General features: G+C 52.3%; 1 protein-coding gene across 1 annotated transcript in view; it reads right to left on the bottom strand.

The window, feature by feature from the left end:
• The window catches only part of PDIA5 (protein disulfide isomerase family A member 5), a 91,791-nt gene that overhangs the window by 54,280 nt on the left and 22,944 nt on the right, over positions 1-14,567 (bottom strand). Inside the window, 3 exon segments of the mRNA NM_001163046.1 lie at positions 1,735-1,827; positions 5,183-5,228; positions 5,711-5,794. Of these exon segments, the coding sequence (NP_001156518.1) occupies positions 1,735-1,827; positions 5,183-5,228; positions 5,711-5,794 (223 nt within the window).

The following is a 14,567-nucleotide window of genomic DNA, read 5'->3' as shown; positions in this document are numbered from 1 at the left end:
TCCCAGGAGAAACCATCGGTTCAGGCTGTCTGTCTTTTCACGGCTATGGGCACAGGAGCCACCACCTCCGGACACTGGGCCCGCCTCCCCTCCTCCTTCTTCTTCCAGCTGATGACACCAGCACTTTCTATCCCAAAAATGTTGATGCCCAGTGCCTTAACTCGAAACACCCTTCATCTGAAAGGCCCATTTGGTTATCTCATGATGATCACACATGATCCCTCCTCCGGAAAGTATAAATGGCATCATTTCCTTCTGAGCTAATAACAAGCATCAAGAGTCAATGATTTTAAATGAAAAGGGAAGGGAGTCAGAGGAAGATAAAAGGTACGTTTTATCTTCTCAAGATAAAACGAACATTCTCCCTCCATCTACAAAAAAGCACTGCTTGCTGCACAGGCCATTTGAAATGTGACAAAGAAGTTCTTGCCCATCCCAGTGGGAAGGCGCAGTCAACCAAGTAAGGCATACATGCGCACATGATAAAAACATAGGCACCCATGGACAGAGGCACCTTTAGGTCATGTGTGCACATGATAAAAACACAGGCAGCCATGGACAAAGAGGCACCTTTAGGTCACATGTGCACATGATAAAAACATAGGTACCCGTGGACAGAAGCACCTTTAGGTCACATGTGCACATGATAAAAACAGGTATCCATGGACAAAAAGGCACCTTTAGGTCATGTGTGTGCATGATAAAAACACAGGCACTCAGGGACAAAGAGGCACCTTTAGGTCATGTATGCACATGATAAAAACATAGGTGAGTGAGTGAGTGAGTGAAATCGCTCAGTCATGTCCGACTCTTTGCGAGCCCATGGACTGTAGCCTACCAGGCTCCTCTGTCCATGGGATTTTCCAGGCAATAGTCCTGGAGTGGATTGCCATTTCCTTCTCCAGGGGATCTTCCCAACCCAGGGATCGAACCCAGGTCTCCCACATTGTAGACAGACACTTTACCATCTGAGCCACCAGGGAAGTCCAAAAACATAGGTACCCATGGACAAAAAGGCACCTTTAGGTCACGTGTGCACATGATAAAAACATAGGTACCCGTGGACAGAGGCACCTTTAGGTCACATGTGCACATGATAAAAACATAGGTACCCGTGGACAAAGAGGCACCTTTAGGTCATGTGTGTGTGTGATAAACACACAGGCACCCATGGACAAAAAGGCACCTTTAGGTCTTGTGGGACAGGCTTCGAAGGGAAGAGGTTCAGGGTTGTATGCAGACTAGACTTGAGAACCACCCTTCCACCCCCCACCCCAGCCAAACCCAGAAACTGAACTTGTTCAAAATTAACACAGTGACCCAGAATTGTAAAGACCTGACTCAAGTCTCTGAAAATCCAACCCAAACCTCTCAAATATTTTTAAACAACAACAAGAAAAAAAGCAAACACAAAATCCACCTTAGAAATAATGCCAAAAAACACAAAGGCAACAACCACATTACATAATGAGAAAGAAACATTTAAATGTCCCTATAAGGAAAATGTACACGTTAAAATACATTATATAAGGCAGTGGAGAACAGAAGAAGTCCCAGGCAGCTAATCTCCTGTTGTTTCCATCTCGGAGCTCGGAAGGGAAACCAAATGTCAAGGCCTGGCCCCTTGGAGGTTCCACAGTATCCCTACTTCTCAGTTCCTCAGTCATCTCTGCTGGAGGACCCTGGTTGGGGGGAAGCTTCCAAAGCCCATCAGAATTGACATGGAAAAATTACCTTTTCATTGTCAATGTGGACAACATCTTTGGCTCCAGGATCTTCCTCCCACAGTGGGGGCCCTTTCGGATCCTTCAGAAAGGCCACTATTGACTGAGGAAAAGGAGAGAGAAGGGAAAACTCATTTTAGCCAGGAAAAGAGGAAGTGAGGGGATCAGGAACCTGCCCCATCCCCTACCTGGAGACTATAGTGCCTGAAAGTGGAAGCACGCAGCCTGTGGGCAAATGACTGGGGTGTGCCATGCCATCACCCACTGGCAGCACTGCTAAGCGCCCCAAAAACGCACCCCATATGACACTCACTCTGGTCCACTGACACCTACGATGCTTCTTCAGGGACAAGAGAGAGGAAGTTCGAGACAACTAGCTGGCTTATTCAAAACAGAGGCACGTGCTTCTAATAAATTCTCTTCCAGAAAGTCTCCCTGATCAGTTTGAATAAAGGTCTCCAGTCCTGGGCAAGGTAAGATACTTACACATTCACACAGCCATTAAAACTGTCAATGGCATAAGCAAGTTAATCACACCTGCTTGTAACCTGCCTGGTATTTCATGATCTAAACTGGTTTGGGAGTGCATTAAATCCTCACCATCCTCTCTGGGATGCAGGTGGGAAGTCCCCCAAGGCAGGGTGCTCATAACTGTGGCCTCCTGGTTGCTGGACTTCTCTCCTTAGAGACACTTTTCTAGACGGACCAAGACCTTCAGGATAAAGGGCTTAACTAGCCTTTGTCTTGTGGACAACTGACTCAGCTCTCTGCTCCCCTTGGGCAGGACACACATGGAGCAGGAATGTGGGGGGGTTTTGGGGGGACAAATCCCTCCGCTCCCCTCCCCACCAGCCACACGACGGAAGCTGCATTCCCTTGGCTTTCAAACAGTCATCTGAGAAATGCCGCTCAAAGCCTGTGAGAGCCAGGACCGGGTACCAGAAACCAGCTGAGCCTCTATCCCTCCAACCCTGGAGAGGTGGCCTCCTTGTCATCAGACGAGCCCTCAGTGTTCTGCAACTGGATGCAAGATTCCGTGACATCTGCCTGCTTTGAGCATGCTCCTGTGAGCAGATGATGAGCTGGGTGTGCCACCTGTGTGCTGGGGAGGGAGGGAGGTCTGTGGTGAGGATGGAAAAACCCCTGAGTGAGGCAGTGAATCCAGCCCCCTACCAGTCGCACACAGAGGACCTGGGAGGCTCACTATTTCTTAGAAATTCCTTTTTGGAAAGAGCTCTATGGGCGAGTGGGAGACAGCCAGGACTTCGCAGAATTTCATTCAGATAGTGGTCCCTGTCTGTCCAAACAGAGCTATGAAACGCCTGCTGGCAAGAGAAGATGGCTGTTCCTACCAGGCAGAGGCGGATCAGCCTTCTCTCAGCACCTTGTCAAAGCTTCACTGGGATGATAACAGCCAAAGTGAGGCCAGCAGGGCTGCCCTGAAGCCACACTCAACCACAGCCACAGGGCACGCCCACGAGCCATGTGATTAAGATGCTTATGGGAGCCCACCCGCTTGCTGTTCCAGAAAGCTTGGCGCAGATGCTATCAACTTAGGGTGCACCATGGACCTCAACAGTCTGTGCAGCCCGAGACTCATGGGAAAACACTCCCTCCAATGTATGTATGCACACAGTGTCTAGGGATAAGGCCCACAGCTTCCAGGAGATTCTCAGTAGGATAGGAACTCAAAGTAGGTAGGAACTACTGCCCTGGGGCGGGGGGTGGCACTCCTGGCCTGTGCCAGCACCAGCCGAGTTAAAGTACTAGCACTCCACCCCTGCCTCGGCATCAAGGCCCCTTCTGAACCGTACAAGGGGACAGCAACAACAGCCAGACTGTGCACCGACCCTGCCGAGGGACTCCTCCATCTTTCCAGAGATAGAAGCTCAGGAGAAACCCTGAAGGGAAAACGGACCTGAGACCAAGGAGGGCTTCGCTCACGGCTGCTCCCCCTGAGAAGCTGGAGCTGTTGGGCAGCCACGGGGCGCTCCACCATCACACACGCCTACTCGAGAGAACGCCAGGGACTCCTCCCCAGTCCTTGATGTTCCCATGGGCTTCGGGGACCCTGGGACCAAGGATGCCCTCTGCCTACCTAAGACCTTGACCCTGTACCATGCTCAGCCACTTCTCCATCTCCTTGATGCCAAGATCACAGGCAGGATGGGAGCGAGCAGATCCCATATACTTGGTCTTTGTGAGAAGGTGGACAGAAGCCAGGACTCGGCCTCCCCGACCCAGGCAGGTCCAGACCACCTACCTGGGTGTCTCTCCTGCCACTGCAGTTCTGAGAAGCTGCTATTCCCTGCTCCTCAAGACCAGGACAGACTCCTCAGAGGGCCAGCTAAATATACACTGAACACAACCTCCAGACACAAAACAAAAAGCCCCACCACCTCTATCAGCAATGCCCCCACACCACCCAGCTTCCACATCTGAGGAGCATGTGTTACCACTTCAGCTGACATCTTAACACAGAATAAGAGGGGTTAAGCAACTCTAGTTGGTAGAATTATCTCTAAGTATCTAAGTGGGTGTTAAGATGATGAGTAATCAGGCTGAGTCTGTATTAGGTAAAAGCTATGGCAACTTAAAAAAAATAAGAGTTAATGGATAAACAAGAAATGACCAGGGAGGTAGGGGGAGAGAGGCAGAGGGAGAAGGGCATGGACAGCCACACAAACAGATGGACAGACAGAAAAGAATGGAAGGAAACAGATGGAAAGAGAGAGACAAAGAGAAAGGAGCCCAGGCTCTAATGCAGTCTAAGCAGGAGAATCAGAGAGGGTGGGTTCAACATATGCTGCGACAGAAGGAACACATGGCCCTAGCCAGGGCAGGGGAGGCCACCTGGACCAGAGCAGGAGAAGAATGATCTGAGGAAGGGAACACGGAGGAGGAGAACCAAGGGCAGTGGAAGGACTCGGACCCCAGAGAACTGCCAGGGGAGACAGGACAGCACCTGCAGGGCAGAGAATCTCCATTCTTATTTTCACTGACGCTTTTCTATCTTTTTTGAATCAGATTTGTAGCCGAGAATGGCTCAGTGACGTGGGCATCTCATCTGGACCAAGCTGCTGCCCTGCCCGGGAACTGCAGGCTGTGCTAGCCTGGGCACCGCTGGCCCCCTCAGGCCTATGGGCAGCCCCCAGGGACATGACTGCAGAGGTGAAGGAGGGCTCTGGACCACAGCGGAAGGGAGACTCTGGCCTCTGCAGAGGAGGGATGATGTCAGACGTCTCACTGGACAGAGTGATGTCAGATGTCTCTCTCACTGAAAGAGTCACAAACTGTCTACAAAGCGGCAGGTCATCCCCACTGGTTTCACAGCTACAAACTTCTCCAGGCATTCTGCTGACCTATGCTCTACAGATGAGACTCCCTCAGATCATTCGGACAGGCATTTGTGCACTCTGCCCTTCCTCCTCTGCTGAGAACAAGGCAGGGAAATTTACCTTAAACGTCACAGCTCGGTTATATTCAGTATGAAATGCACCATCTCTGTGAAAACAGGAGAAAAAGGTGTTAACTTTAGGATTGGTTATGAAGACATGGGCTTCCCAGGTGGTGCTAGTGGTAAAGAAGCTGCCTGCAGGAGACAGAGAGACTTGGGTTCGATCCCTGGGCAGGGAAGATTCCCCGGAGGAGGACATGGCAACCCACTCCAGTATTCTCGCTTGGAGAATCCCATGGACAGAGGAGCTTGGTGGGCTATGGTCCATAGCATCACAAAAAGTCAGATACGACTGAAACGACTTGTCACGCACTCACGTGAAGACACTTAACCTTTTGGTTTCCTGCAGAATCTTAGTAAGATTCAGCTGCTGAACACAGCTCAAGTTTGTTTTTAAGAAATAATTGTAAACACAAAAAAAAATCATTCTGAAATAAAATTAATCTCACTAAAAACTGCGGTTTGCAGAGAATACCAATGAAAGCTTTCAGCATTTATTTGAAAATTGGAAAAGTCTATGTGTACTTACTGGTAATGGAATAATTCAACCTTTTTGTCCTCCGCACTCAGGTCAACTTTCATCTTCTTGCACAATTTTCTACTTTCTGCGTCACTGAAAGACACAAATGTTGGGGGAAAGACACTTGTTACCTAAAGTCCTCGTGAAGGTTTTTGATAGAGGAAAATCTGCTGGTGGCCTAAGAGTAAAGGAGATAACTTGGGATTCTCAACAGCAAGTGAGGCCCTCACTACAAATGAGTTCTCAGAGAACTGGAGGAAGGAGGGAAACCAGCAGGATCGGGACTGATCTGGAAAGACAGAGGCAAGCAGATGGGGAAGACATATCACTGCCTGTAAGGGGCCATCTGGCGGATCTGGACAAAGTAAGTTCCCTAAAAGCTTAGTGGGCAGGTGGTACATTGTAAGAAAAACCAGCTCAGGGGAGTGGTTCCCAATCCTGGCTGCTCATTAGAATCACCTAGGGGAAGTTTTCAAACATACTGATTCCCTGACCCTCTCGCAGACCATGACTCAGAAGCTCCACCTGTAGCCCCAGCGAGTTTTTCGTTTTTTAACCTCTGACATGCGGCATGTGCCACCACCAGACCAGGGTAGGAGAGAAATGTTCATTGATGTGGAAGGAGTTACAAAATCTGATCAGGTATTGATAAAAGCCAGAGAGAGAACGGCGAAAGGTTCAGTGAGGTGCTGGCGTCTGCAGGATCACACTCCTGCAGCTCTTCTAACAAGCAGCGTCGGCCGGGTGCCATCCACTATTCCCCAAGTGCTTATGCATGACCCCTCTAATCTTGCTTCCCGTTCTGTTAGACCTCTGATCTCAAAATGTGGTCCCTGGACCAGCAGTATCAGCACAGCCCAGGAGCCTGTCAGAAGTGCAAATTCTCAGCCCCCTCCCAGACCTACTCAATCAAAACACCCAGCGGGTCCTCATGCAACCGTGTTTTAAGGAGGCTCACAGGTGATCTGATGCCTGCTGCCACCCTGCCTGGCTCTCCCTCATCTCTCCAACCCCTCTCCCACCCCCATGAGGCTTGGTTTCCCCTGTGCCCTGCACCAGCCCCCTCATAGACCTCACCTGCTCTCGCAGCCTCCCTATGACCTCACCACACTCAGCCAAGTCTTCCCAACTTCCAACCAGAGGCAACCAGCTACCCCACTCATACAGCCCTGCTCCTTATGCCAGGACCCTCTCCCCACATCTCAGTGGACTCAGTGAGGGTCTCTCAGCACCCCCACCCTGCACCAATCCCAGCCGACTACACTGCATGAGAAACTTTGTTCTACCTGGTATGACCACCACCTAAGGGAAGTCCTGTCAGCTCCCACCTGTTCACCTTTGACAGCCATCAGCTTCACACAGCTGTGCACCAGCCCTGGAGCAGATGGACTAATTACACCATTCAGCTCAATTCTAAAAGCCACACTCACAATGGACAGGCAACACTATGGAACCTCATTTCAAGTGTGAATATGCAATTTGCAATTCAAGAAGCATGTCTTACTGGCCAGGTGCGTGGGTTGGATAGGGTGTGTCACTCTCAGGGACCCCCCTAAACCTCCAGACCATCCGTCCCTATGCAGTCCTACTTGTAGCGGCCATCACTGTAGCCCCTGCAGCTTCCAGCCACAACCCCGCTCCAGCACACAGCGAACTCAAGAAACGCACACTGATCTCAGGAAGGAAGGCTAATGACGCGGCCAGGGCTGCTCCCCCAGGGAGGTGAGGACCTTTTAAGATAGGGAGTCCAGAGAGGACAGATAAGCTGGGGTGCGGAGGGGACCCAGAAGGGCCAAGAGGTGCATCCAGGGGCCCTGTCAGGTGCAGCCACGAAGCCACGCACCCACTGACGGTGGTGATTACCGTCTAGTTTGCCCGTCCCACACGTGCTCTGTGGTGAAGCCACATGGACAGGCAGCAGGGTCTGTTTGACAACTGAGTCTGAGGCGCCCTTTCTGTGCCCCAAGGAAGACGAGAGGGCTCAACTGGGATGTTTACAACCATTCCCTTGGCACTTTCCCTGTCTGGCTTTGTTCTGCTTCATGCAACCATTTCTGGGACCACCGACTGTCCACTCAAACATAACAACAAATAGCAGCTATGGCAGAAACCAGGTCCAGGTGCCCGCGGCACCCTTGCCCTACGCTGGCATCCAGCAGGGGCACCCAGACTGCAAGGCAGCCTCATACCAGCACTCTCCTCGTGGAGCCTGGCTGGCAGCCTCTTCCTATGATTTTATGAAGCAGAGAAAGGAGAGACGGGGCCTAGTCTTTGCTACCCCAACCCCGGCCAGCTGTGCGGAAAAAGCCTACCCCTTGGAAAAAAGCCTTGCTGTCCCGGGGAACCCAGGCCAGGCTTAGCAGCTGGGTGGAGCTGGGGGGTGGGCATGGGAGTTCCTCACAGGCATGCCCAGCCCCGCCCACAGCCAGCCTATGACCCGATGACTGTCCAGCAACCACAACTCCATCTTGGCCACAGGATCCCTCAGGCTGACTCTGCAACCCTCTCCTCTCCTCTGCTCCACACACCACCGCCGCCCCTGTTCCCCCAACCGCACATGCACACGCACACGCACGCACGCACGCACACTCGCGCGCGCACGCGCGCGCACATGCGCAGGCACCCAGCGCAGTGGGTGGGGAGCCGGCTTCCCAACCTCTCTGAGCACCTCTATTCTCAGATCCCAGTGCCTCAGCCCGCCTCATCTGGCACTGCCGCCGCCCTTCCCCACTGGCTCTCTGCCCTTCCCCCAATACGTCCACTGACTGTCACCCCCATCAGAAAGGTTTGCTCCACCAAGCCGATGGCTTTGTTTTGTTCATGGCTGGTTCCCCAGGGTTACAGCGGCTGCCGGCACATAGCAGGCGCTCTATAAATAGCCTGAGCGAGTGAGTGAGTGATGCTGGCTGTCGTGCTGGGATGAGGCGCTCATGGCTGGCTCTCTGGGCTCTGCCTACTGAGCTCCAGGAATCCTGCCAGGTGACAGTTCCTGACAGTGCACTCTCATATCGGCACCCCCACTTCCTACGATTCTGACTCTCAGAGTGTGTATGTGTGTGTGTGTGCGCATATGCACTAACTGTGCAGTACACTAAAAGTCGTACGAGTTCAAGAAGGGGGTAAATTACCCAAGCTCAGGGACTTAAAAGGATCTGGGTTGATAGATTTCGCAGTTAATTGTGCGCCGCCCTTCCCTAGCCAATGACTAATGCTCTGGCGGGGAAGGAGACAAAGGCAGACAGCAGGGAATGAGCTGCTTTGCTGGGATGAGAGGGAGGGGACAACCACAGAAAGTGGCTGGCCTTGCAAAGGTCTTCACCTGTCATTCCCCAGACTGTCCTGCAGGAACCAGCCTTCTCTGCTGGCGCCTCACCGTCTTCTGCCTGATTACTGGTTACTCACCCCCTGACCTGCCACATCCCCTCTTCTCCCGCCTCCCTGGACTCTGCTCTACAGAGAATGTGGAGGAAGATCACTGAGGCCTTTTCACACTTCCCTCCCCATCCCCAGCCCAGACAGACAGCCCAGTGTTTTTGTTCGACTTTGTTGTGAGTCGCTGGCCAGCAGTGCAGAGAGTGGCTGCAGGTACACAGTGCTGTGCTAACTAATCTGCACGTGCAATGAGGATCATTCAAGAGACCCACCAGAGATACAAGGTGAGAGGGTGAGAGCAGAAGAGAGAAGGTGCTGGAGGCTCAGAAAGTGGTACCAGACTTACAGAAGTCGCAGCCTAAGCAGGAAACCCTCCTGCAGTGGCCGCAGCTGCAGCGACTGGGCATCTAGGTCTGGCTCTGCCACTAGCCAGCCTGTGACCTCCAGTAGGACCCTGGTTCCCCAGCTGCAAAATGCAGAGTTGTCACACAAGCTGGACAGAGCTTTCCATCCCTCTACGGGATCAAGTATCACTAAAACACCAAGGCAGGCTGCTTGTATCCTGACGGACAAACCAGGAGCCAGAAGCCAGGACAGATGGTGGAGATTCAAAAAAAGATCTGAACCTCCATCATCTCTCTCCTAACTCATGACCAGATCCTCGCTTGGCCAGGCAACAACCTTACATCCACTCAAACCCTGGGCAGCCTCCTGCAGCAGGCAGAAAACAGATTATAAGGACCCCCAGCCTGTCTTGGACACTGTGTGCCCTTGGCCCACTCAGCCTTCCTGGGGTCCGTTTCCCTACCAAAGAAGAGACCCCATCCACTGGGTCTGACACGGCAGGATTCTGAGCAGATGTACCTGTGACCCTGAGGGTGGGAAGGAGAGGAAAGGTGGGACATGTTCCTCCCTTCAGAGACATGAAGAAAATGAGAGATGAGCGAGTGAGCAAGAAACAGCATCAGAGTGACTTGTGGAGGACAACATGGAAGGAAGGGGTTGGCGGACAAAGCTGGGAGGCAGAAAACAGCCCTGGAAGAGCTGGGCCTCCAGTTTGCCAGGACCTGGGGGCCTGGTCATTAGCCCTGCTGACAACAGGACTCCCACAGCAGGATCCTCCCAGGTCTGCCTGTCCTCCTGGGTACGACCTCAAGAAGGCACCTGATCGAGTATGAATCACCCAGCAGAGCTCGTAAGAGAGACAGGATGCAAGAAAGAGGAGTGTACCATCCCATCCTCCACCTGCTTCCCCAGCCCAGCAGTTCTGGAGGGGACATAGCACCCTCAGGAGAGCATGGCAGCATGCCAGGAGGTGTCTGAAGCTACAACAGAAGCACGACAACCTCTTCTGGAAGCCCACTTTATATCCCATGGTAATTCAACATGCTTACATGTAAAGGAGCAAATAATTTCTGGAAGAAAACATGGGCTTCAAAATATGTCATGCCTGCCCTGGCGGGCCCCCCATCTCGGATCTGGGAAGCCAGTGCTGCTCCTGGGGAAAGACAGCAGATAGGAGAATGAGAGCGGGGAAGAAGGGAAATGCTGTAACATAATGGCCTTAACCCTCGCGAGAAGAAAGCAGCAAGCACCCCATAAGGCTGCCTCGGCCCAGTGAGAATCAGCCCCTGGAATTAGCACGCTGGGCACAGGTCCTGCCTGCTGGCTCCAGCTTCGCTGCCCAGACAGCAGCACTCCGAGCCAAGGCTGAGCCCGATGCCAGGCTGCAGAGCACGCAGGGAATACCAACTCCCTCACACACAACCCACTTAAGAGCTGAACAAGTACCACCAGCCAACCCGAGTGTGGCTGCCGAGATCTGAGCCAGGAGGTAGAGTGAGGGGAAGGGAGAGCTGACAGGTCCCTGGACGGAGGCCAGAAAGCCTACAGACACCTCAGAGCAACAAGTTACGGGCCTGGGACCTGGGAGAAAACCGGCAGAGAAGGGTGTGTGTGGCTGTGGGTGTGCAGGCAGGGGTAGGGAGGAAAGAGCCTGAAATGCAAGGAAAAGAGAAGAAATATCCACATAGAGAAGAGAGGAGGGAAAAGACCAAAAGAATGGGCAGGGACCAGAGACAGGAAGAGGCAAGAGAAACCATCAGAGGAGGAGAGGGGAGAGAGGCTGAGAGGGAAGGACAGGAGGGATGTCAGAGGCAGACACCTAGGGTGGGGAGAGACATGAAGACCAGAAGCCTCCCACACACTTACATGAATACACGGGCCTTCATGTGCATACATACAGGCACCTATGTGTACGCACATAAGAGCCTGGTAGCTTCCAGAATGTTCTCAACCAGGCTATGTAGGGATGAGAGCAGCTTGGAAGATTCAACTCCACGTTTCACACAAGAGCAGACTGAAGCCCAGAGATGGGCAGTGACTTGCCAAAGGTCACACAGCTATTCGTTGTCAGAGCCTAGGCTCAAAGCCAGGGCTCAAACCTGCAGTCCTACAAGTCTCACAGCACCCCACAGTTCTTAAGGGTCCAAACAGAACAGCCCGTGCACTGCGGCTGACTCATCTCTCTTCAGAGGCATCCTCACAATGACCAACGGGTCCTCACCCAAGGAAAAGCTCTTGAAGACAAATACATCATCTCCCCCCCTCCAGCTTCTTGATGCCCTACCAACCTGGCCCAGATGAAAAATAAGGAGAGTAGAACGGGATCTCAGATTTAAATTCTATTCTACAAAGAACTTTCATTTACCTGATCCTCACCATGGACCCAGAAAGAAAGCAGAGTATGTATTACTATCCCATTTTACAGATGAGTAAACAGATTCAGGGTAAGCGACTTGGTCAGGGTCACTGGGCTAGTAAGCAGCTGAGCTGACCCTTCAGCCAGGGGCTGTGTCATTACTGCACACACTCCACAGACTCCCCACCCTGGAGCACTGTCTTCTCTTCCCCGGATGCCCCCTGGCCCCCTCACCTGCCTTCTAAAGGAGGAACGCAGAGGGGCCATCATCCCACCCCAAGTCCCAGCATTCCCATTCTGCCTCCATCCCTTCGCTGGCAAGGTGGGACGCAGAGGTGGGGAACCGCACGCAGCAGGGCCCACGCACGGGCAGCCATGCTCCAGCTGTTCACCTGCGGTCCCCCGCTCACATGCCTGCAGAGCAGTGGAGAGCACTCGCCAGGGCATTTCTGCCCTTCCATCTGCCCACCCCAGGGGCATCTCATTCAGACTCAAGAACACAGCTGAGTGCTGTTAGGGCGACGGTTGAGAGCTGTCATCACAGGGCTTGGAAAGAACACACTGGGTTCCCCTAATGATTTATGGGGCACGTTCGGAAATCCCGGAGCAGGAGCAGCTGAGCAGAAGGGGTTCTCCAGCTCACATCCGTGGGGATCTCCCTGTGTGATGGTGATCCGTGCCCTGCCACCCAGCGTGGCCTGCACAGACCAGAGTTCCCAGTTCTATCCCTGTGGTTGTTCTGGGGAAGATTTAGTTGTATCCTACTTCTGATATTCTGGCTTCCAACATCATCCATTATAGCTCCATAATCTACCTACTTATCTAAACTTTTAAAAGCTACTTAATATTTCAGCTTATGCCTCCTCTTACGAGGCATGAGTTGAGTAGCAATTATGTGAACAGTCAACCCTTTGTCTTCAGGTTACCTCTTTAAAGTCGTAAGTTGCCCCCTAGATCTTCATCTTAGAACATCAAGTCACAGGATTCTCTCTCCCAGTGGCACTTTTTATTGATTCCAGACATTATGTCTCCAAATGAGCCCCCAGTTCTCTTCTTAGTCTGTCTTTACACACTAAGCCAGCCCCACACAGTCCTGCCTGTCCAGGGAGCAAGGCAGGACTGTCCCCTCCAGACCCATCGGCCAGACAACCCGCGGGGCCACACCACAGGGAGCTGCCTGCAGGGAAGGCCAGGGCACGTGACAGACCTGGTCCTCTGAAGGTGTGCCCCAAGTCTGAACTCAACCTCCTCTGTGAAGTTTTCTTCAGCCTTTCTAGGCAGAATGAATGAAGTGACTGTAAGCACCTGCCTAGATGTCTGCGGCCTCCTTGCACACTGCAATCCTCAAAGACACTACTAGCCAGGTCTGTGCCTCAAAGCACAGAGTAAGTGCTCACGTGAATGGACCCAGGTGGATGGGGTCCATCCACCTAAACCAAGCTCTTCTGCCCACTTCTGCCACCTACAAGCCTGGGAAGAACTCCCTGTGATGAGGCTCCACTGGCTTGGTATGGACATTCCAGAGCACCCTATCTCCTCTAACGGGCTCTATCACTTTGCCAGTCACACAGAGCAGTCCTGGTAAAACACAGGAGACAGAGACACACCTGGGAGACAAGAACACTTCCAGACCCACTCTGAACTAGAAGTAACCAACAACTGAAATCTCGTCAACTGTTTAGTGAGCCGTCTGGTCCATTAAACTGGTGTTTGAATCAATTGGGAGGTGTGAGGCCAGACAGGCATGCGCGCACGCACACACACACAGACACACACAGACAGACAGACAGACACACACACACACACTACAGCAAACACTGCTTGACGAAGACTTCTTCTGGTCTCATTCAGTGCTTTGTCTAAATATGACTCTCTATCAGTTCTCTCCAATGACAGGCAGGACCCGCTTGAGGCTACCAACTTATAAAACAGTTGTGTCCCAGAAGTTTATTTGCAAAACAGCCACTGAGAACTTAGGTTGAAGAGGGAGAAGACTGCACTGGAGTGGAGCCCCTAGCAGCTCATGGAATCCACAGAGTGGGAAAGGGTTTGTGACTCAGGCAAGGACAGAGATATTAAAGGTTACATAGACGCTTATGGGCCATGCAGGAGAAGAATTGCCACTTTCCCAGGAGAGTCCCACCTTGTCCCCATACTAACAAAACTGTAGTACTACCTGTGATCCTCTCCCTTGCTCTTCCCAAACTCACGTTCCCAATAAACCCCAAGTCCAGGTGAGGACCCAGCGGCCCTGGGAACACCTCCTGTCCTCGATCAGAAGGACATGTAAATGCTGGTGTCCACCCAGTGCAGTGCCTTGCAGGCAGACAGTGCTCAACAAACGTGCAAAGAACAAACCTATTCTTCCCGACCTTTTCCGTATGTTTCACTGTCTATGTGTCTTTGCTCTGTTTTTGCCAATCTATGCCCAATTGGGAACTAATTATGTGACAAGAGGTGTGTGTATATAAATCCCAGCAGCAAAAGTGCTGAATGTGGAGAGATGTGGCAATTATCCCTAATGAGGAGAAGGAAAGGAAGCCGAGAACACCACGGACTTAAAACTCCCAAACGGAGAAGGATCTGAGCAGTTTAAAGCGCCCCCTTTGCCACACTCAGAAGGGGCCTCCTGTGGGCTGGCGTGTGGTTCTGCCCCCGTGATACTGACACAGAGTCTCTGGGAGGAGGCGGGGCAGCAGGAGAAGCAGCTCACAGCCTTGTCATCGGGACAGGTTGGGATAGGGACACAGGCCAGAGCAAAGAGCTGCGAGGACGCAGCCACCTCTCCAGGGC

The sequence above is a fragment of the Ovis aries genome, chromosome 1, assembly GCF_016772045.2.
Source record: "Ovis aries strain OAR_USU_Benz2616 breed Rambouillet chromosome 1, ARS-UI_Ramb_v3.0, whole genome shotgun sequence".
In the NCBI taxonomy this organism is placed as follows: domain Eukaryota; kingdom Metazoa; phylum Chordata; class Mammalia; order Artiodactyla; family Bovidae; genus Ovis; species Ovis aries.
Note: the sequence above shows the minus strand (reverse complement) of the source record. Positions and strands in the feature narration are given on the sequence as shown.